General features: G+C 43.0%; 1 protein-coding gene across 7 annotated transcripts in view; it reads left to right on the top strand.

Moving 5' to 3' along the window:
• Positions 1-23,139, top strand: part of Tcf20 (transcription factor 20) — a 197,506-nt gene that overhangs the window by 139,928 nt on the left and 34,439 nt on the right. For all 7 annotated transcript variants that reach the window (XM_028861073.2, XM_028861071.2, XM_028861072.2 and 4 more), the window contains exon 2: positions 719-6,511. In XM_028861073.2, coding sequence (XP_028716906.1) covers positions 755-6,511 — 5,757 coding nt within the window. In that variant the 5' untranslated portion in view covers positions 719-754. The remainder of the gene's footprint in view (positions 1-718; positions 6,512-23,139) is intronic.

The following is a 23,139-nucleotide window of genomic DNA, read 5'->3' as shown; positions in this document are numbered from 1 at the left end:
CTGAAAATTGAAGCTAGGTGGTCAAGAGGGGTACTTTGGACACAGTTTTATGTCAAGAAGAGGTCAGCCAGATATGATGTTTATATGGGTGACTACAATATAAGGAATCCATAGTAAGAAAGAGTTGAGTGTCCCAGAAGGTAATCATCATGGGCAGTTGGTAATTACAGTCAACCTGAAGTGGTGTACATTCGAATCTGAGGACCTGGCTTTGGTCTCGGGATAGTTCTGTTTCTCAGTCAGTGAGTGGAGTAGGTGTGGATAGCCCCTGACAACTGCCTCATTATTATTTGAGTTATCTTACTTTAGTGGTCAGTCTAATGAATGAAAACAAAGAGATGAAAGTGGTGTTTGTCACCCTCCCCACTGTAACTGAAGATTAAGAAATGTGTTTTTTGTTACTTGTAATAGCATCCCAATATTTATCCCAGTTGAATATTTACCCAAGTTGAATTTTTAAGGCTTGTTTATCTAATAGTGAAGTTTTTACAAGATTATGTTGAATGTATTCATATATACCTAGTATTTTCTTTGTTGTGTTACAGACACCTTTATTCTTTAGACCATTTCTCTGCTTATTTGCATTATCAGAAATGGCTAGAATAAGGAAAAAGGAGATGAAATTTAAAGCAGTAGGCTTTATCTGGTCATTGGGTTATTATTTTGTTTGTACCAAGCATATGTATGTCTCATGCTTTTCTTTCTTTTTCTTTTGTAGGAGGGCTGTTGGCCTGCTGCTGTGCTGCTGAACAGTATGCAGTCCTTTCGGGAGCAAAGCAGTTACCACGGAAACCAACAGAGCTACCCACAGGAGGTACACAGCTCATCCCGTCTAGAAGAGTTCAGCTCTCGTCAGGCCCAGATGTTCCAGAATTTTGGCGGAGCAGGTGGTGGTAGTGGTAGCACTGGCAGCAACAGTAGTGGACGGCGAGGAACAGCAGCTGCTGCTGCAGCGATGGCTAACGAGACCTCTGGCCATCAAGGCTACCAGGGGTTCAGGAAAGAAGCTGGAGATTTTTACTACCTGGCAGGTAACAAAGACCCTGTGGCAGCAGGAACTCCACAGCCTCCTCAGCGAAGGCCTTCTGGTCCTGTGCAGAGCTATGGACCTCCCCAGGGGAGCAGCTTTGGCAATCAGTATGGGAGCGAGGGTCATGTGAGCCAATTTCAAGCACAGCACTCTGCCCTTGGTGGTGTATCTCATTATCAGCAGGATTACACAGGGCCTTTCTCTCCTGGGAGTGCTCAGTATCAACAGCAGGCCTCTAGCCAACAGCAGCAACAGCAACAGCAGCAACAGCAACAACAACAGCAGCAGCAACAACAGCAGCAACAGCAGCAGCAGCAACAGCAACAAGTACAGCAGTTGAGACAACAGCTTTACCAATCCCATCAGCCTCTGCCCCAAGCCACTGGACAACCAGCTTCTGGCTCATCCCATCTACAGCCAATGCAGAGGCCCTCAACTCTACCATCTTCTGCTGGTTATCAGTTAAGAGTGGGTCAGTTTGGCCAACACTACCAGTCTTCTGCTTCCTCCTCTTCCTCCTCCTCCTTTCCTTCACCACAGCGTTTCAGTCAGTCTGGACAAAGCTATGATGGCAGTTACAGTGTGAATGCTGGATCTCAATATGAAGGGCATAATGTGGGTTCTAACGCACAGGCTTATGGAACACAATCAAATTATAGCTATCAACCTCAGTCTATGAAGAATTTTGAACAGGCAAAGATTCCACCAGGAACCCAGCAGGGGCAGCAGCAGCAGCAGCAACAGCAGCCACAACCTCCTCAACAGCAGCAGCAGCAGCAGCAACAACAGCAGCAGCAACAACAACATCCTCCCCAGCATGTGATGCAGTACACCAATGCTGCCACCAAATTGCCCCTGCAAAGCCAGGTGGGACAGTACAGCCAGCCTGAGGTTCCTGTAAGGTCCCCTATGCAGTTCCACCAGAACTTCAGCCCTATTTCTAACCCTTCTCCAGCTGCTTCTGTGGTTCAGTCTCCAAGCTGTAGCTCTACCCCATCTCCTCTCATGCAGAGTGGTGAGAATCTCCAGTGTGGGCAAGGCAATGTGCCCATGAGTTCCAGAAACCGAATTTTACAGCTAATGCCCCAACTCAGTCCAACCCCATCAATGATGCCCAGTCCTAATTCTCATGCTGCAGGATTCAAAGGGTTTGGATTAGAAGGCGTGCCAGAAAAGCGCCTGACGGATCCTGGGTTGAGTAGTTTGAGTGCTCTGAGTACTCAAGTGGCCAATCTTCCTAATACTGTCCAGCATATGTTACTTTCTGATGCCTTGACACCTCAGAAGAAGACTTCCAAGAGGCCATCATCATCATCTAAGAAAGCAGATAGCTGTACAAACTCAGAAGGTTCTTCACAGCCTGAAGAACAATTAAAGTCCCCTATGGCAGAGTCATTGGATGGAGGTTGCTCCAGTAGTTCAGAAGATCAAGGTGAGAGAGTGAGGCAACTAAGTGGCCAGAGCACTAGCTCTGACACCACCTACAAGTGTGGAGCTTCAGAGAAAGCTGGCTCCTCACCAACACAAGGTGCTCAGAATGAGGCCCCTAGGCTCAGTACCAGTCCTGCAGCTAGGGAAGAAGCTGCCTCTCCAGGTGCTAAGGACACGCCACTGTCTGAGGGGAACACAAAAGTAAATGAGAAGACAGTTGGGGTGATTGTCTCCCGGGAAGCCATGACAGGTCGGGTAGAAAAATCAGGTGGACAAGATAAAGGATCCCAAGAGGAGGATCCTGCTGCCACTCAGAGGCCACCTAGCAATAGTGGTGTAAAGGAAGCCAGCCACACATCACTTCCACAGCCAGATCCTCCAGGAGGAGGGAGCAAAGGAAATAAGAATGGTGATAATAGTTCTAACCACAATGGAGAGGGGAATGGCCAGAGTAGCCACTCAGCAGTAGGCCCAAGTTTCACAGGCAGGACTGAGCCTAGCAAATCTCCTGGAAGTTTGCGCTACAGTTACAAAGAGAGTTTTGGGTCAGCTGTACCACGAAATGTCAGTGGTTTTCCTCAGTATCCTTCAGGACAAGAAAAGGGGGATTTTGCCAGCCATGGGGAACGAAAGGGTAGAAATGAGAAGTTCCCAAGTCTCCTACAGGAAGTGCTTCAGGGTTACCACCACCATCCTGACAGAAGGTATCCTAGAAGTGCTCAGGAACATCAAGGGATGACTAGTGGCCTGGAAGGAACTGCAAGGCCCAACATCTTAGTCAGTCAAACCAATGAATTAGCCAGCAGGGGCCTTCTCAACAAGAGCATCGGATCCCTGTTAGAAAACCCCCACTGGGGACCATGGGAAAGGAAGTCAAGCAGCACAGCTCCTGAAATGAAACAGATCAACTTGTCTGACTATCCCATTCCCAGAAAGTTTGAGATAGAACCTCCATCATCAGCCCATGAGCCTGGGGGCTCCCTTTCTGAAAGGAGGTCAGTGATCTGTGATATTTCTCCACTAAGACAGATTGTCAGGGACCCAGGGGCTCACTCATTGGGACACATGGGTGCTGATGCCAGAATTGGGAGGAATGAGCGTCTCAACCCAAGTTTAAGTCAATCAGTCATTCTTCCAGGCGGGTTGGTGTCCATGGAAACAAAGCTGAAATCCCAGAGTGGGCAGATAAAAGAGGAGGACTTTGAACAATCCAAATCTCAAGCTAGTTTCAACAAGAAATCTGGAGACCACTGCCATTCTACTAACATCAAGCATGAGTCTTATCGTGGCAATGTCAGCCCTGGAGCAGCAGCCCATGATTCCATTTCAGACTATGGCCCACAAGACAGTAGGTCTACACCAATGCGGCGGGTCCCTGGTAGAGTTGGTAGCCGGGAGACTATAAGGGGTCGAACCTCTTCTCAGTACCATGACTTTGCAGAAAAACTGAAGATGTCTCCAGGCAGGAGCAGAGGTCCAGGAGACCCTCATCACATGAATCCACACATGACCTTTTCAGAGAGGGCCAACAGGAGTTCTTTACATGCTCCTTTTTCTCCCAACTCAGAAAGCCTGGCTTCTGCTTACCATACAAACACCAGGGCTCATGCTTATGGGGACCCTAATACTGGTTTGAATTCCCAGCTCCATTATAAGAGACAGATGTACCAACAGCAACAAGAGGAATATAAGGATTGGACCAGCAGTTCTGCTCAGGGAGTGATTGCTGCTGCACAGCATAGGCAAGAAGGGCCACGGAAGAGCCCACGGCAGCAGCAGTTTCTTGACAGAGTACGGAGCCCCCTGAAAAATGACAAAGATGGTATGATGTATGGCCCACCAGTAGGGACATACCATGACCCAAGCACTCAGGAAGCTGGGCGCTGTCTCATGTCTAGTGATGGTCTGCCTACTAAAGGCATGGAATTGAAGCACAGCTCTCAAAAGTTACAAGAGTCATGTTGGGATCTTTCTCGGCAGACTTCTCCAGCCAAAAGCAGTGGTCCTCCAGGAATGTCTAATCAGAAACGGTATGGGCCACCCCATGAGACAGATGGACATATACTAACTGAATCTACACAGTCATCCAAACCTAGTAATGTAATGCTACGGCTTCCAGGTCAAGAGGATCATTCTTCTCAAAATCCTTTAATCATGCGGAGGCGGGTCCGTTCTTTTATCTCCCCTATTCCCAGTAAGAGACAGTCACAAGATGTAAAAAACAGTAACACTGATGATAAAGGGCGCCTCCTTCACCCATCAAAAGAAGGTGCTGATAAGGCATACAATTCCTACACCCATCTTTCTCACAGTCAGGATATCAAGTCTATCCCTAAGAGAGATGCCTCCAAGGACCTTCCAAACCTAGACAATAGAAACTGTCCTGCTGTTACCCTCACGAGCCCTGCTAAGACCAAAATACTGCCCCCACGGAAGGGAAGGGGATTGAAATTGGAAGCTATAGTTCAGAAGATCACATCCCCAAATATTAGGAGGAGTGCATCCACAAATAGTGCTGAGGCGGGAGGAGATACAGTCACGTTGGATGATATACTGTCTCTGAAGAGTGGTCCTCCTGAAGGTGGGGCTGTGGCTACTCAAGAGGCTGAGATGGAGAAGAGAAAAGGGGAGGTGGGATCTGACCCAGTCAGTGCAACTAGCCAGGAATCAAACATTGAAAAGCCTCTTCCAGGGCCTTCGGAAGAGTGGCGTAGCAGTGAGGATGACAAAGTCAAGACAGAGGCACATGCAGAGACAGCTCCTACTGGAAAGGAACCTTCTGGTACTATGACGTCCACAGCTTCACAGAAGCCTGGTGGTAACCAAGGGAGACCAGATGGTTCCCTGGGTGGGGCAGCACCACTAATCTTCCCTGACTCAAAGAATGTAGCTCCAGTGGGCATATTGGCCCCTGAGGCAAACCCCAAGACTGAGGAAAAAGAGAATGAAACAGTCATGATTTCACCCAAACAAGAAAGTTTCCCCCCAAAAGGGTATTTCCCATCAGGAAAGAAAAAGGGGAGACCCATCGGTAGTGTGAATAAGCAAAAGAAACAGCAGCAGCCACCACCTCCACCCCCTCAACCCCCTCAGATACCAGAAGGTTCTGCAGATGGAGAGCCAAAGCCAAAAAAGCAGAGGCAAAGGAGAGAGAGAAGGAAGCCTGGGGCCCAGCCAAGGAAGCGGAAAACCAAACAAGCAGTTCCCATCGTAGAACCTCAAGAACCAGAGATCAAGCTAAAGTATGCTACCCAGCCACTAGATAAAACTGATGCCAAGAACAAGTCTTTTTTCCCCTACATCCATGTAGTAAATAAATGTGAGCTTGGAGCTGTTTGTACAATCATCAATGCTGAAGAAGAAGAACAGACCAAACTGGTGAGGAGCCGGAAGGGTCCGCGATCTCTGACCCCTCCCCCGAGCAGCACAGAAAGCAAGGTGCTCCCAGCTTCATCCTTTATGCTGCAGGGGCCTGTGGTAACAGAATCTTCTGTTATGGGGCATCTTGTTTGTTGTCTCTGTGGCAAGTGGGCCAGTTACCGGAACATGGGTGACCTCTTTGGACCCTTTTATCCCCAAGATTATGCAGCCACTCTTCCGAAGAATCCACCTCCTAAGAGGTCCACAGAAATGCAGAGCAAGGTCAAGGTTCGGCACAAAAGCGCTTCTAACGGTTCTAAAACAGACACTGAGGAGGAGGAAGAGCAGCAGCAGCAGAAGGAGCAGAGGAGCCTGGCTGCTCATCCTAGGTTCAAGCGGCGCCACCGCTCAGAAGACTGTGGCGGAGGTCCTCGGTCCCTGTCCAGAGGGCTCCCTTGTAAAAAAGCAGCCACTGAGGGCAGCAGTGAGAAGGCTGTTTTGGACACAAAGCCCCCTGTCCCTACCACTTCAGAAGGTGGTCCTGAGCTGGAGTTACAAATCCCTGAACTACCTCTCGACAGCAATGAATTTTGGGTCCATGAGGGTTGTATTCTCTGGGCCAATGGAATCTACCTGGTCTGTGGCAGGCTCTATGGCCTACAGGAAGCGCTGGAAATCGCCAGAGAGATGGTGAGTAGGAGAAACCCCTTATCAGCTTGGGTTCTGATTACTTCACTTTGGCTTTCTTACACCTTAGTCTTCATTATGTATCACAAGTTCTTTCCTTGACCCAAATGATAAAGAGAAAAGGAAGTATTTTGAAAAGGTATAGCTTATATTTTCATCAGGAATGTATCTATAGGTTGTAAACTTAAGTTTCTGCCCTATACAGCTTTGAGGAAGCAAGGGTCTCTGTTTTACCCCTTCTCCACCTTGGTTCCTGCTTGTTAGGGTCATTCACTTTCAGCAGTGCAGTTTTCATAAGTGTGTCAGCTAGTTCTGAGAAATATTTTACTGCCATTTATTTGGTTAATTCTTAGAAGTCGGTTTTCAACAAGTGGTGCTCACAGATTGTACTATGATTATATCTCCTTTCTAAAGCATTTCATTGCTTTAGGTTTTGTTTAGTTTAATTTGATGTGGTGAGGGGTTTTACTGTGTAACCCAGGCTGACCTTGAACTCACAATCCTCTTGTTTCAGCCTTCCAAGTTCTGGGATTGCAGGTGTGAACCACCACACATGGTGTTTGCTTTAGGTTACTAAATCAGTTTCATTTGCTGCTGCTGCTTTTTTTGTTGTTTGTTTTGTTTTTCAAGACTGTCTCTGTATAGTCCTGGCTGTCCTGAACTCTGTCACTCAGGCTGATCTCAAACTCAGAGATCACTTGCTTCTGCCTTCCAAGTGCTGGGATTAAAGGTGTATGCTACCACAGTCTGACCCTTTTTCTTATATTATACTTTCATTTAGAGGAGCATCATCCTTTAGTAGTTTGTTTTTGAACATCTTTTAAGTTTGGTGGTTTTTTTTTTAAACCCACAAATACTCCCCTCCCTCCCTCCCTCCCTTCTTATTTAAAATGTCTGGTTGTTCATGACTGTCCACTCTGGAGAAAAAGTTGTTAAATTATTATTTAGAAGTCTCTGTTACAGTATGGACAAAGCATTCACTGTGTGGACCTTGACATCTTTCCACTTGTTGTCAATATACTCCCTTAGGGAGGACAGTTCTAATGAAGTTGGATTAAGTTAGGGAATTTTACTTCCTCTCTCAGACTTTGAATTTGTGCTCCCATTTTCCAGCCTCACCTCACATACACCCCTTTCCAAGGACTGGGCCTTCTTAGGTTCTGTGTCACAGGTCATTTCTCTTTCTAGTTGTTCCTCTTGTTTTTGTCTTGTTTTGTTTTGTTTTGTTTTTTCGACAGGGTTTCTCTGTGTAACAGCCCTGATTGTCCTGGAACTCACCTTGTAGACTAGGTAGCCTGGAGCTCACAGAGATCCACCTGCTTCTGCCTTTCTAGTGCTGGGATTAAAAGCGTGTGCTACCCACCACACCTGGCTAGTTGTTCCTCTTTACACTTTGCTCTCTGCTTCCTTTGAGCCCACGTGATCATTTATCTCCTAATCCAATTTCCAGCTTTCAGAATTTGTATGTTTTCTTACATTCTTTATATCCTCCTTAGCCTCTTGTCTTAGTTAGGGTTTCTATTGCTGTGGTAAAACACCATGACCAAAAGCAACTTAGGAAGGAAGGGTTTATTTCATCTTACAGTTTGTAGTCCATCATCCAGGGAAGTCAGAGCAGAAACTCAAGGCAGGAACCTGGAGGTGGGAACTGATGCAGAGACCACAGAGGAATGCTGCTTACTGGCTTGCTCAGTGAAATTTGCTTATATAATTCATGACCACTGGCTCAGTGGTGGCACCACCTGCAATGGATCTGGCCCTCCCACATCAATAACTAAGTATAAAGCACACCACAGGGGCTGGAGAGATGGCTCAGAAGTTAAGAGCACTTGCTGCTCTTCCAGAGGACCTGAGTTCAATTCCCAGCAACCACATGGTGGCTCACAACCATCTATAATGAGATCTGGTGGTACTCTCTTCTGGTGTGCAGGCAGAACACTGTATACATAATAAATAAATCTATTATAACAAAAAAATGCATAACAATAACAACAAAAAGAAAAACACAGACTTGCCCTCAGGCCAGTCTGGTATAGGCCTTTTATCAATTGAGGTTATCTTCCCAAATGACTACCTGTATCAAATTGACATAAAAACTCTCAGTCTACCTGGTGAGTTTACCCTCTTCCTTTTTGAGAAGATATCATGTGTGTAAACATATTTCAGCCTACTATATTTAATCAGCTTATTGGTCACCAATAATCAGGCTAAGTCTCCACTCTGTGCTTAAATCTGTAGTCAAGTGTTACAGAAAGTAAAAGGCACTTTATAAATGATGCAGCTACCTTAAATTACAATTAGCTCCTTCCTCTAAAGGGTGAATAGTGAACAGCATTTAAGTGAAAACATTAAAATTGCTACTCAGAATGTTAGCCTGCTCCTTGTCAGATTTGATCCTAAAATAAAATCTGGAATGTTATAATTGGAACAGATACATCAAATATGGTAATGTCTTTCCTAATCCCCCTTCTGTCACAATTTAGTGACTGAATGGTTAAAAACAAAACAACAGCGGCCCCCCCCCCCCCCCATTTCATGGCCCCTGAGATAGTTCAGCAGGTAATGGTGCTTGGTGCCAAACCTGAGTTCAATCTCTGGGACCTACATGGTGGAAATACTGAAAGTACTTCTTAAAAAAAAATACAAAAAGAACTGGAGTTGCAATCATAACTGTTTCAGAAGTGCTTTATTTTATTCTTTAAAGGATAGAAATTTGAAATGCTTCATTTGAGGAGAATGGTGTAAAGAAGGTCATTTGTAGTAGATTTGAGCTGGAGCTCCTTTTTTAGGTTTGACATGCCTCTGCCCCTGCTCCATCAGGGCTGCACATCTCATTCTGGGACAGCACCAGTAATTGACCACTCTTAAGGCTCAGACTGCAGCTTTCAGCTTATTTCCTAACTCATCTTCTGCTTATTTTACATTTCACTTTATGACTAGAATGCTAGCTTTATATTTTAAACTTAACTTTTCAACACACTTGAACATCTGTATTATTCTTGGTCAGCTACCCAGTAAAATGAGAAGAGGAAGAGAAAATAATGTCATTTTATTATACTTAAAAGTCAAGTTAATTGGCTGTCATGCAAATGCTTCTTCCTTCTTTCTTTCTTTTTTTGGAACAAGACCTATGTAGCATAGGCTATCCTTGAATTCCTGTTTCTTCTGCCTCAACTTCCTAAGTGCAAGGATTTTAAGTAGTCACTCCCAGAGGCAGGCGGATCTCTGTGAGTCCGAGGCCAGCCTGGTCTGCCAAGTGAGTTTCAGGAAAGGCGCAAAGCTATACAGAGAAATCCTGTCTCGAAAAACCAAAAAAAAAAAAAAAAAAAAAAATAGTCACTCCCATGACTGACTGACTTGACTTTCTTTTGGCAGAAGCAGGTGGATCTGTGTGAGTTTGAGGCCAACCTGGCCTACATAGTGAGTTTGCAGGCTTGCAGTGGTAGTAAAGACCCTGTCTCAAAACACAAACAAACATGCCCTCAAACAAACAATCCCAGCCCTCAGGAGGCAATCAGGCAGATCTTGGAGTTTGAGGCCAGACTAGTCTACAAAGTGAGTTCCAAAACAGCTAGGGCTTGTTACAGAGAGAAACCTTGTCTTGAGAAATAAAAAACAAAACAAAATTTGATGAAGCCATTAATCTCTGTGTGTAAGAAGTTCAAGGAACTCTGTGGTAGTGAATTTAAACTTTCAGTTTGACCTCATCTATTACCTCTAAACACCTCTTTGAGTGTTTCTGTGAGGAGTTTCCAGTGAGGTTTTAAGTCAAGAAGATCTGCCAAAGGCTGAATAGAGTCTGTCTGGTAACGGAAGTTGTTTAACCCAGGGACTCATACATGCTGTGCAAGTATTCTACCACTGAGTTATAGCTCTTGTGCATAATGAATTTTTTGTTTTGTTTTGTCTTTTGAAAGGGATCCTTCTACATAGCCCTGGCTGTCCTGGAACTCACTGTACATAGTAGACCAGGTGGGCCTCAAACTCACAGAATCCACCTGCCTCTCCTTCCTCAGTACCAGGATTAAAGGTGTGTGCCCCTCTCCCCAGCCATGTTTTTGTTTTAAAAACTTTTTTATTTTATGTGCATTTTTAAAGATTAATTTATTTATTATGTTCTGTCTGTATATTTACCTGCACGCCAGAAGAGTGCCATGTGGTTGCTGAGAATTGAACTCAGGACCACTGGAAGAAACTCAGTCAATGCTCTCAACCTCAGAGTCATCTCTCCAGACCCTAGTTTTTGTTTTTTAAGTAAACTTTTTCAAAATTCTAGCATTATAATGGAGACCCAAACTAATTCAGAATATGTGGTATATCTACGGACTACTTCAGGACAGAATGCCTTTCTACCACTTTCTAATTCCTGCCCTCCCTCAGTTAATGAAATGTGAACTCGAGAGGGCTCAGTATGCTTTAAGGTAATCCTAGTGGCTTTCAATTGATGGACATTTCTAGATCCTCTAGATTTTTTTTAAACCTAGGAACTATGTGGCCAGGTTTGTATATCAGGAAGAAGCTCTGGAAAGAGGAAGGAAGACGTGAGCGGCAAGTAGAGCAGTTGAAATGAATGTGCACCGTAGCTGATGCCATCTGAATATGAAGGAGAAAAGACAATCAGAAGGAATGGACTCAAGAAATGTTTTAGGATTTATAGTGGGTAGATTCTATACTAACTAGGTAGGGCAGCTAAAGGTAAGTGAAGGGGTCTAGGCTATAGCTGCTAAGGTTCTAGCTTTTCTAGCAAGTGGCTAGGGTGGGTGGAAGGGTGCATAGAAGGACGCCACTAATGGAAAAGAGGAAACAAGCTTAGAGTTAATGTGTTGTGAAAACTAGATAAGCAAGCATTTCAGCCCCAAAGACCTGTTTCAATCAGTGGTAGGACTTTAGTATAGAGTTTTAAAATTAGAACTAATTTTTTACTTAGTTTTTCAAATTAATGTAAAAATAGTGAACTTTAAAAATTAAAATTTTCTTTTAAGAGAAGGGAGGTGTCATGGCACTCCTGGGGAGTTGAGAGAAGCAGGGGTTGTTTTTTCTACCACATAGGTACCGGGGATTGAACTCAGATCATCAGGCTTCATAGTAAGCGCCTTTATCCCACTGAGCCATCTCACCAGCACCAAAATGTAAACTTTTTTTTTTTTTTTTTTTTTTTTTTTTCGAGACAGGGTTTCTCTATGTAGCTTTGCGCCTTTCCTGGAACTCACTTGGTAGCCCAGGCTGGCCTCAAACTCACAGAGATCCGCCTGCCTCTGCCTCCCAAGTGCTGAGATTAAAGCGTGCGCCACCACCGCCCGGCTCTAATTATCTTATAAGCTACATTATAATGTGGTTGCAAGAGGGGACAGGAAGGGCAATTTGCTGATTTCTAGCTGAGCATTGTGTCACATACTCTGCACTTGGGAGGAGGATCAAGAGTTCAAGGCCATCCTTGGCTACATAGCCAGCTTGAAGTTAGTGTTGGCAACATGATACAAAACAAGTATGGCTGTTTGGGGGTTCTTTTTGTAACTTTTGCAAGATAGCTCACAGCATAGTATTAGGAAACTAAGGTTGCATTTAATTGTGGTGAGAGCTGAGGTGAAACAATCATTTTACTGGGCTCCAGACCCCTCTCTGTTTTGCATAGTAGCAACTGTTTCCTAGAGTTCCTAGAATGCAATTTTAAGGCCTTTGAACATTGAATTGGAACTAGACATAGTGCATTACTTTACTGTTTAGTCAAATGGGCTTTGAAATGGAAATTGATGCTATAGATGCATGCTTTCTTTAAGGGCCTGGCATACTTCCGCTTACAGGAAATGGAAGGAGATATAGGGAAATGTAAAAGAGAAGACAGGACTGCATCTGATACAGTGATGGCCTAGGATCACATTACTCCTGATTCAGGAAGTAAGCCAGGTTTGGTAGAGTTATTTGGGCTGTATGTACTTAGGATCTGATGCTTAATTGGAAAAAAAAATTGGCATATACTGTCAAGAAATGAATAAGGAGAACTTAAAAGCTGCCCCATAGTTCATACAGATGGATAAATTTCTATCCCAATGTGAATCTCAAAAGATAAAAATTGCTTGGATAGAAGTGGGACCCACCACTACTGACATTTCATCCCTCTTACATGTTTTGCTAAAAGGGCAAAGGGAAGTAGATACTAGTAGAAAAAATACTTTCAGGTTAAATGCTATTTGTTTAACAAGTCTGGCCCATTGTAACTGAATCTGTGGATGTGTCTGGGTATTTTTAGACTTAAAAACTATGAAATTTTGGTTCAGATGTCAGCCCCCTATTTTGATTAAAAGTTACTTTATACAGAATTATTTTGAAGTGCTTTAGCAGGGTAATAATTAGAAAGCAGAATGATAATTGCTAGATGATTCCCTTTGTTGAATTCAGTAGAGTTTTCAGTTGCAGAAATAAAAATATGTTAATACACTGAAAGGATAGCCCCTCAGCAAAAGAATCTGTTTACTGGTTTGAGACTTTGCACTCCCTGTAGCAGAAAGCAGGCCTGGATGCTTAAATTCACCTTTATTCTTGAAAGCACATTTAAGGTGAAGCATGGTGTAACCCTAGCACCTGGTAGGCTAAGGCAAGAGAGAAGATCATGGTTTTCAGGTTAGTTTGGGCTACATAGTGAGACCTTGTCTTAAAAAAAAAAAAAAAAAAAAAAATAGACCAGCCAAAACCAAGCAAATACATTCACGTCAAAATCAACTCACCTGGTAATCTGTTCCCCACTTTGTGACAGTAAGTGCTACTTGGAACTCACATTTTATTAACACCTATTACACATACACTTAGTCTTTACTCTTCTGTCTTAGTCACTGCAGTAGCCACAGGCTTGTCTGCATTGGAACTGCTTGCCCAAGTCAGGTTGAGTTTCTTAGCACATGTCTAGAATCACAGCATGCAAGGACCACAGCACTTAAATGGTGTTAATGTAAGATAAGTTGAAGCCACTCTTTTAAAAAATTATTTTTTTGTGTATGTGTGTGCGCACGTGTGCCTTTGTGAATGTATGTCTCATGTGCCACACACATGCACACACATACACACACACACACACACACACACACACATCTCCAAGGAAGTCAGAAAAGCGTGTCCTGGAGCTAGAGATACAGGCAGTTGTGAGTTGTCTGACATGGGTGCTGGAAACTGAACTTATCCTCTGGAAAGTAGCAAGTGCTCTTCCATCTCTCCAACCCTAGAGCCACTTTAGAAATAGAAAGATGTGTTTTGATAATGATAATTTAAGTGGAGATATATAGATATAGCCAGTCTTCAGGGAAAATAATGCATGAGAGTTGGACAAGCTTAACTCTTTGTCCTTGTTTTTGAAGTGTAGTATGTCAGGCAACTTCATATAAGTTCTGCTTCTGTGCAAGGTTTTATTCATATGTTTAGTGTCTGCCTTTTGGGGAACATGTGAGTCCTAAAGCTGGTGATGATGGTGGCAGCAGACTGCCATATTAAGAGGGTGTTTCCTGTGTAATAGCATGACCTTATGACACTCTGAACTCAAGTTCTAGGTCTGCCAGTCCAGCTGTTAAAGCCTTATAGCCAGAACATGCAGGTGCTAGTGTTTCATACCTTGCTTTCTACCCTATCACCCATAATAAGCCTGGAGACTACGTTAGACTCCTCTGTCATCCAGATACTATATTCTGTTGATTAATGTTTCCTAAATAACTCAGATCTCTCTATCTCATGTCTCCAGTCACCCCCTTGGCTCCAACCTTCATCCATTTATCATAATGACATCTTCACTGGTTTCCCTATATTGTCATTTGACTGCATCAGTCCATTCTCTATGTTGAGCAGATCTTTCTTCGTGTGTGTGTGTGTGTGTGTGTGTGTGTGTGTGTGTGTGTGTGTGTGTGTGTACATATGTTCACAGATATCACAGTCTCTAGATGTTAGGTGTCCTTTTGTTCATCACTCTGCCTGTTTTTCTGAGCCAGGGTCTCTCTTTCTCTCTATCTCTCTCTCTTTTTTTTTTTAACATTTTTTTCTTTCTTATTTTTTAATTAAGAAATTTTTTTCATTCATTCTATATACACAATGGATCAAAGATCCCCCTCCTCTCACCACCCCCTAGCCTTACCCTCCCAACCCCCCCCCATTCCCCCCCCCCATTAGAAGGCAAGGTCTTCCATGGGGAGGCACATCCAGTAGAGACAAGTCCAAGTCTCTCCCCCTCCCCAAGGCTGCATGAGGTGTCCCATCATAGGCAGTGGGCTCCAAAAAGCCCCCTCATGCACCAGGGATGGACTCCAATCCTACCGCTAGGGGGCCCCCCAAGCAGATCAAGCCACACAACTGACTTGCCACACAGAGGGCCCGCCCAGTCCAGTCCCATGCAGGCTCTATAACCATTGATCCAATCTCCACAAGTTCCCACTAGTTCAGCCCAGTCCTCTCTGCAGGTTTCCCTATCATGATCCCAATGCACCCACTCACTGAATCACTCCTCCCTCTCCCCACTGGACTCCTGGTGCCTGGCCGTGGATGTCCACATCTGCCCCCACCAACCACCAAATAAAAACTCTGCGATGACAGTCAGGGCATTCACCAATTGTGGGGCATTTATCCACCAACCCCACAGCTCCCCAGAGTGTGAGCAGCAGGAAATATTTTTGCAGAGAGTCTTGTGGAGATAAACAGATAGAAAATAAAGGATAGCCTCGAGAGGGCCTGGAACCTTTTAAACGGGCCCCAACTGTCTCTGCCCCAGGGTTTTTATAGAGACGCCAAGGGGTGGAGCAAAAGACCTCCTGTAGCAGGAATCTTAAAAGTTCTTATTAATAAAATCAAACCCGAGGCGAGTTATTGGGGTCCATGCTGGTAGATCAGAGAGACAGAACAAGCCACAGCTATCTCACCTTGCCGGATCCTCAGCTGGTCTTGTTTCCTCAGACTGGAAGCTTCTATGTCTCCATCCCAATGGCTCTCAGCTGAACTGTGTTGCTCCAAAGCCTGAATGCTTAACCAGCCAAATGCCTCTAGTTTCTGTTCTTCACGCCTTATATATCTTTTTGCTTTCTACACCACTCCTGGATTAAAGGCTGGCTTTCTGGATTAAAGGCGTGTCACCATGCTTGGCTATTTCCAATGTGGCCTTGAACTCACAGAGATCCAGAGGGATTTCTATCTCTGGAATGCTAGGATTAAAGGTGTGAGTGCCACCATTTTCTAGCCTTTTTATCTAGTGGCTGTCTGTTCTCTGACCCCAGATAAATTTATTAAGAATACACAATACCACCACAACCTCCTCCCCCAGCACAGCCAAGTGCAGACCATCTCAGACACCTGCACTCAGGCCCGTGGTCCTAATCATCCTCTATGCGGACCTGCTGGGTAAAGCCACGAGGAACCCAAGAACGGGCTCCCACAACCAATCCCATCATTCACCAATCCAATCACCAGTGTAAGCCAGCTCAGTTCAGGCACTCTCTCCACCATTTCCAGCAGTCCAAGCCGGGGGTCATCCCTGGGGGCCCCCAGTAACTCCCCCAACACGGGGCCTCCCCCATCCTTATGGTATCTCCCTCACTGCTCTCCCACTCCATCCCTGTTCCAGCTCAACCATCCCATTCTCCCATGCTCTCATTCCTCATCCCCTACCCTCCATTTCCCATCCCTCATCCTCACTCAGTCCATGTGTGGAGATCTCATCTATCTCTCCCTCCCAGGGCGACCCATGTGTCCCTCCTTGGGTGTCCGTTCCCATCCACTGTCCCCCCATTAGCCAGCCTTTCTGGAGTTGTGGGTTCTTTGCATTATATCTAGTAACCGCTTATGAGTGAGTATATACCATGTTTGTCCTTCTGAGTCTGGATTACCTCACTCAGGATGATATTTTCTATTTCCATCCATTTGCCTGCAAATTTCATGATGTCATTGTTTTTCTCTGCTGAGTAGTACTCCATTGTGTATGTGTACCACATTTTCTTAATCTATTCTTCAGTTGAGGGGCATTTAGGTTGTTTCCAAGTTCTGGCTATTGTGAATAATGCTGCTATGAACATAGTTGAGCATGTGTGCCTGTGGTATAATTGAGCATTCTTTGGGTATATACCCAAGAGTGGTATAGCTGGGTCTTGAGGAAGATTGATTCCCAATTTTCTGAGAAACCGCCATACTGATTTCCAAAGTGGCTGTACCAGTTTGCACTCCCACCAACAGTGGAGGGGTGTTCCCCTTGCTTCACATCCTCTCCAACATAAGCTGTCTGCAGTGCTTTTGCTCTTAGCCATTCTGACAGGAGTAAGATGGTATCTCAGAGTCATTTTGATTTGCATCTCCCTGATGACTAAGGATGCTGAGCAATTTCTTAAATGTCTTTTGGCCATTTGAAAGTCTTCCTTTGAGAATTCTCTGTTTAGCCCTGTAACCCATTTTTTAATTAGATTGTTTGTTACTTTGATGTCTAGTTTCTTCAATTCTTTATATATTTTGGAGATCAGCCCTCTGTAAGATATGGGGTTGGTGAAAATCTTTCCCCATTCTGTAGTCTATCTTTTTAAGTCTTATTTATTATGCCCTTTGCCTTAAAGAAGCTTCTCAGTTTCAGGAGGTCCCATTTATTAATTGTTTCTCTCAGTGTCTGTGCTACTGATGTTATATTTAGGAAGTGGTCTCCTGTGCCAATGCATTCAAGACTACTTCCTGCTTTCTCTTCTATCAGGTTCAGTGTAACTGGTTTTTATATGAGGTTTTTGATCCATTTGGACTTGAGTTTTGTCCATGCGATAGATATGGATCTATTTGTAATCTTCTACATGCTGACATCCAGTTATGCCAGTACCATTTGTTGAAGATGTTTTCTTTTTTCCATTGTACAGTTTTGGCTTCTTTGTCAAAAATTAGGTGTTCATAGTTGTGTGGGTTAATGTCAGGGTCTTCAATTAGATTCCATTGCTCCACATGTCAGTTTTTATGCCAGTACCAAGCTGTTTTTATTGCTGTAGCTCTGTAGTAGAGCTTGATGTCAGGGATGGTGATGCATCCAGAGGTGGCATTATTGTACAGGATTCTTTTAGCTGTCCTGGGTTTTTTGTTTTTCCAAATGAAGTTGAATATTGTTCTTTCCAGGTCTGTGAAAAATTGTGTTGGGATTTTGATGGGGATTGCATTGAATCTGTAGATTGCTTTTGGTAAGATTGCCATTTTTACTATGCTAATGCTACCTATCCATGAGCATGGGCGATCTTTCCATTTTCTGATATCTTCAATATCTTTCTTCAGAGACTTAAAGTTATTGTCATACAGGTCTTTCACTTGCTTAGTTAGAGTTACCCCAAGGTATTTTATATTATTTGTGGCTATTGTAAAGGGTAATGTTTCTCTGAGTTTTTTTTTTTAATTTCTTTCTTTCTTTTTTTTTTTTTTAAGTTAATCTTGTATCCTGCCATATTACTGAAATTGTTTATCAGTTGTAGGAGTTCCCTGGTTGAATTTTTGGGGTCACTCATGTATACTCTCATATCATCTGCAAATAGGGGAAGTTTTACTTCTTCCTTTCCGATTTGTATCCCCTTGATCTCCTTTTGTTGTCTTATTGCTCTAGCTAGAAACTTTCAAAGGACTATATATTGAATAAGTATGGGGAGAGCAAGACAGCCTTGTCTTGTTCCTGATTTTAGTGGAATAGCTTTGAGTTTCTCTCCATTTGATTTGATGTTTGCTGTTGGCTTGCTGTAAATTGCCTTTATTATGTTTAGGTAATGTTCCTTGTATTTCTGATCTCTCCAAGACCTTTATCATGAAGGGGTGTTGGATTTTGTCATGTGTGTTTTTTTTCTTTCAGTTTGTTTATATGGTTTATTACATTGACAGATTTTCGTTTATTGAACCATCCTTGCATCTCTGGGATGAAGCTTACTTGATCATGGTGGATAATTCTTGGAGTCAGTTTTTATTGGAGCCAAAATTTTATTGAGTATTTTTGCATCAATGTTCATGAGGGAGATTGGTCTGTAATTCTTTCTTTGTTGCATCTTTGTGTGGCTTAGGAATCAGAGTAACTGAAGCCTCATAAAAGGAGTTTGGTTACATTCCTGTTTCTATTGTGTGGAACAATTTGAAGAGTATTGATATTAGCTCTTTGAAAATCGGGTAGAATTCCGCATTGAAACCATCTGGTCCTGGGCTTCTTTTGGTTGGGAGATTTTTAATGACTTTCTATTTCCTTAGGGGTTATTGGTCTATTTAAATAGTTTATCTGGTCTTGATTTAACTTTGGTATGTGGTACCTATCCAAACAATTGTCCATTTCTTTTAGATTTTCCAATTTTGTGGAGTACAGGTTTATGAAGTATGACCTGATGATTCTCTGGAATTCCTCTTGTCTGTTGCTATGTCTCCCTTTTCATTTCTGATTTTGTTAATTTGGATGGTCTCTGCCTTTTGGTTAGTTTGAATAAGGGCTTGTCTATCTTGTTGATTTTTCTCAAAGAACTAACTCTTTGTTTCATGGATCTTTCTTTGTATTTTCTTTGTTTCTCTTTTATTGATTTCAGCTCTCAATTTGATTATTTCCTGGCATTTATTCCTCCTTTGTTTCTTTTTGTTTCTAGAGCTTTTAGGTGTGCTATTAAGTCACTAGTGTGAGATTTCTCCAACTTCTTTATGTGGGTATTCAATGCTATGAATTTTTCTCTTAGCACTGCTTTCACAATGTTCCATAAATTTGGGTATGTAGTACATTCATTTTCAATGAATTCTAGGAAGTCTTTAATTTCTTTCTTTCTTTCTTTCTTTCTTTCTTTCTTTCTTTCTTTCTTTCTTTCTTTCTTTCTTTCTTTCTTTCTTTCTTTCTTTCTTTCTTTCTTTCTTTCTTTCTTTCTTTCTTTCTTCCTTCCTTCCTTCCTTCCTTCCTTCCTTCCTTCCTTCCTTCCTTCTCTCTTCCTTCTCTCTCTCTCTCTCTTTCCCTTCCTTCCCCCTCCCAATTGGTGATTCAATTGAGCATTATTCAGTTTCCATGAAATTGTAGGCTTTCTGTAATTTTTGTTGTTGAAATCTAACATTAAGCCATAGTGGTATGATAGAATACGGGAGGTTATTCCCATTTTTTTTTTTTTTTTAAATCTGGTGAGATTTGCTTTATGACTGAGTATGAGGTCAATTTTAGAGAAGGTTCCATGGGGTGCTGAGAAGGTATATTCTTCTTTTTTTTTTTTTTTTTTTTTTTTTTAGGGTGGAATGTTCTGTAGATACTGATTAAGTCCATTTGAGCCATAACATCTGTTAGGTCCCTTATTTCTCTGTTAAGTTTCGATCTGTCAGATTTGTCCGGTGGTAAAAGTGGGGTATTGAAATCTCCCACTATTAATGTGTGGGGTTTGATGTGTGATTTAAGCTTTAGTAATGTTTCTTTTACATATGGGGGTGCCCTTGTATTTGGGGCATAAATGTTCAGAATTGAAAATTTCATCTTGGTGGATCTTGCCTGTGATGAGTATAAAATGTCCTTCTCGATCTCTTTTGGTTGATTTTAGTTTGAATTCTATTTTGTTAGCTATTAGGATAGCTACACCAGCTTGCCTCTTAAGTCCATTTGATTGGAAAGTCTTTTCCCAGCCTTTTTGCTCTGAGGTAGTGTCTGTCTTTGAAGTTGAGTCTTGTATGCAGCAGCAGGATGGGTCCTGATTTCATATCCATTATGTTAGCCTGTGTCTTTTTATAGGTGAATTAAGTCCATTGATATTAAGGGATATGAATGACCAGTGATTGTTAATTCCTGTTATCTTTTGGTGGTAGTGTGTGTGTATTTCTCCTCTTTGGGATTACTGCTGTGGGGTTATCTATTGCCTGTGTTTTCGTGGGTGTATCTGACTTCCTTAGGTTGGAATTTTCCTTCTAGTGCTTTCTGTAGGGTTAGATTTGTGGATAGGTATTGCTTAAATCTGGTTTTGTCTTGGAATTGTTCACTCTATGGTGATTGAAAGTTTTGCTGGGTCAATTAGTCTAGGCTGGCATCCATGGTCTCTTAGTGTCTGCATTACATCTGTCCAGGACCTTCTGGCTTTCAAAGTCTCCATTGAGAAGTCAGGTGTTATTCTGATGGTTCTGCCTTTGTAAGTCACTTGGCCTCTTTCCTTTGCTGCTCTTAATATTCTTTCTTTATTCTGTATGTTTAATGGTTTAATTATTAGGTGGTGAGGGGACTTTTTTGGAGGGTCTAGTCTATTTGGTGTTCTATAAGCTTCTTGTATCTTCATAGGTATTTCCTTCTTTAAGTTGGGGAACTTTTCTTCCATGATTTTTTTGAATATACTTTCTGCCCTTTGAGTTGGTATTCTTCTCCTCCTCCTATCCCTATTCTTAGGTTTGGCCTTTTCATGGTGTCCCAGATTTCCTGAACATTTTGTGTTATGACTTTGTTGGCTTTGGTGTTTTCTTTGACTGACTAATCTATTTCCTCTATTGTATCCTCTACACCAGAGATTCTCTCTTCCATCTCTTGTATTCTATTGGTTATGCTTGCATCTGTGTTTTCTGTTCATTTACTCAGGTTTTTTATTTCCAGCATTCCCTTTGTTTGTGTCTTCTTCATTGTTTCTATTTCACTTTTCAGGTCTTGAACTGCTTCCTTTACATGTTTAATTGCTTTTTCATGGTTTTCTTGGCTTTCTTTAAGGGATTTATCTTGGCTTTCTTTAAGGGATTTATTGTTTTCTTCCAATTTTTTGTTTGCCTTTTACTCAGTTTCTTAAAGGGAATTTTTCATTTTCTTTTTAAAGGCCTCTAGCATCTTCATGAAGTTATTTTTAAGGTTTTTTTCCTCTGCTTCTTCTACATTGTGATGTTCAGGTCTTGCTGTTGTAGTACTAGGTTCTGATGATGCCATATTGCTTTTTAGATTGTTGTATGTATTTTTGCACTGATGTCTACTCATCTCTTCCTCAATAGGTGCAAGAGGTGCCTGTGTCTGAACGACCTGCTGTTGGTCCAATCTGTGCTTGCTGTGTCTGTGTCTCGGGGGCCCCTCTGGGTCCAGTCTTAGCTCTTGGTCTAATTGGAGCTGGCAGATTCTGTATCTCAGGGAGCTGCTCTTGGTCCAATCCAGGTAGCTGGTTCTGTGGCTCAGGGAGCCAGCCGCTCTTGGTCTTATTGGAGCTCTTGGTCTAGTCAGAGCTGGTGGATTTTGTACCTCAGGAAGTTACAGTAGCAGGTGAATAGAGATTGGGGTAGGGCATAGGTCTTGTAGATTGCACGGTCTGATGGGGGATTTTGGTGGGGGAACCTGCCTGCAGGAGTTTTCCCTGATGGCCAACAACTGGGGCAGAGATGGGTGGGGGTTCCTGGGGACTGGCTATCTAGGGTCTCTTCTTGAACTTGGGGCTTATGTTTTGGCTGGGTTGGAAGCCAGCCCGTTCCATTGATCCTCTTGTCTCCATCATCCTTGGTACTAGGGATATAGGCATTAGTGGGGTTCACCCAGCTTTCTGTGTGGTACTAGGATCCAAATTACAGTCCCTGTGTATGCAAAGAAGTGCTTTTAACTGCCGAGCCCTCTCTCTGCCTCTGAGGTGATCTTTCTGAAATCTAGGTATGCATTTCCATCCCATCTTCCACCCTGCTTTACGAGCACAAAATACTCAATTCATTCACCTAGCATCTAATCAACATCCATTATGTACCAGGAATAAATCAGCTCAAGTAAGTGAAATAAAGCCATGTAATGAAGACCAGGTAGCTACTTTAGATTAGGACTAGGTAAAGGTTTTCTGCAAATCTGAGAGGAGAATGATGAAGAGAGTCAGCTGTGGGATCAGAGAACACTAAGTAGAAGGAATGACTGACACAGCTGGCCCCAGGAGGGACTAAGCTTGGTGGATTAGGCAATAGGAAGAAATGGCTTTGGTGTAGCCAGAGGTGGCTGAAATAAAGAGCACAGTGAGGTTGAAAAGGTAGGCAAGAACCTTGAGGCGAAGGATTGTAAACAGTCCATCAGTACGCATCGCCATTCCTTAAGAGGAAGGAAGAACAGTCGGGAAGGAAACAAGGATTATATATTTTATCTCTGTTAGTTTCAAAGACATTTATTTATGTTAAAAGTGTGACCATTTCCAGTTAAAGGATTCTTAGTTGATTGTTTGCTAATTTCTTTTCAGCTGAATGGCATTGTAGCTTAGCTAGGTCAGCACCTGTGTAAATGCTGTGAAGCCATTCCTTGGATGGTGTGAGTTTGTGTAAGCACCAAGTAGCTCACCTGACTTGAATAAGGGAAGGTCTCAGACCTGACCTGCCCAGAGTCCTACTACACCTTTGCCCTCTGCTATTGGAGTGACTCAAGGAGTTAGAAGATTGAGTGGCAGGAGAAATCAGTATACATCACCATCTACAGCCTCTCACTTCCCCAGGCTCTTCTACTGTGCCTTCAGAAGCTTGTAATCCAAGAATGTGTTCTTCACTTTGAATCTGACCAGCCTCTTCTCCTGGCTCTCATTGTCACTGCCATCCTCTCCCACACTGCATCTCAGGTGGAAGCAAAGACATCAGCAGCTAGCCTGTGGGCCATGCCCTCTTCAGGAGGTACTGTACTCCTTCACTGTGACACATTAGACCAAGTTCCATGAGTCCACAAGTGAAGAACATGCTGCATTAGCAGTCATGGCTTC

This window comes from Peromyscus leucopus, chromosome 20 (assembly GCF_004664715.2).
Source record: "Peromyscus leucopus breed LL Stock chromosome 20, UCI_PerLeu_2.1, whole genome shotgun sequence".
In the NCBI taxonomy this organism is placed as follows: domain Eukaryota; kingdom Metazoa; phylum Chordata; class Mammalia; order Rodentia; family Cricetidae; genus Peromyscus; species Peromyscus leucopus.
The sequence above is the reverse complement of the archived record's forward strand: the minus strand, read 5'-3'. Positions and strand labels throughout refer to the sequence as shown.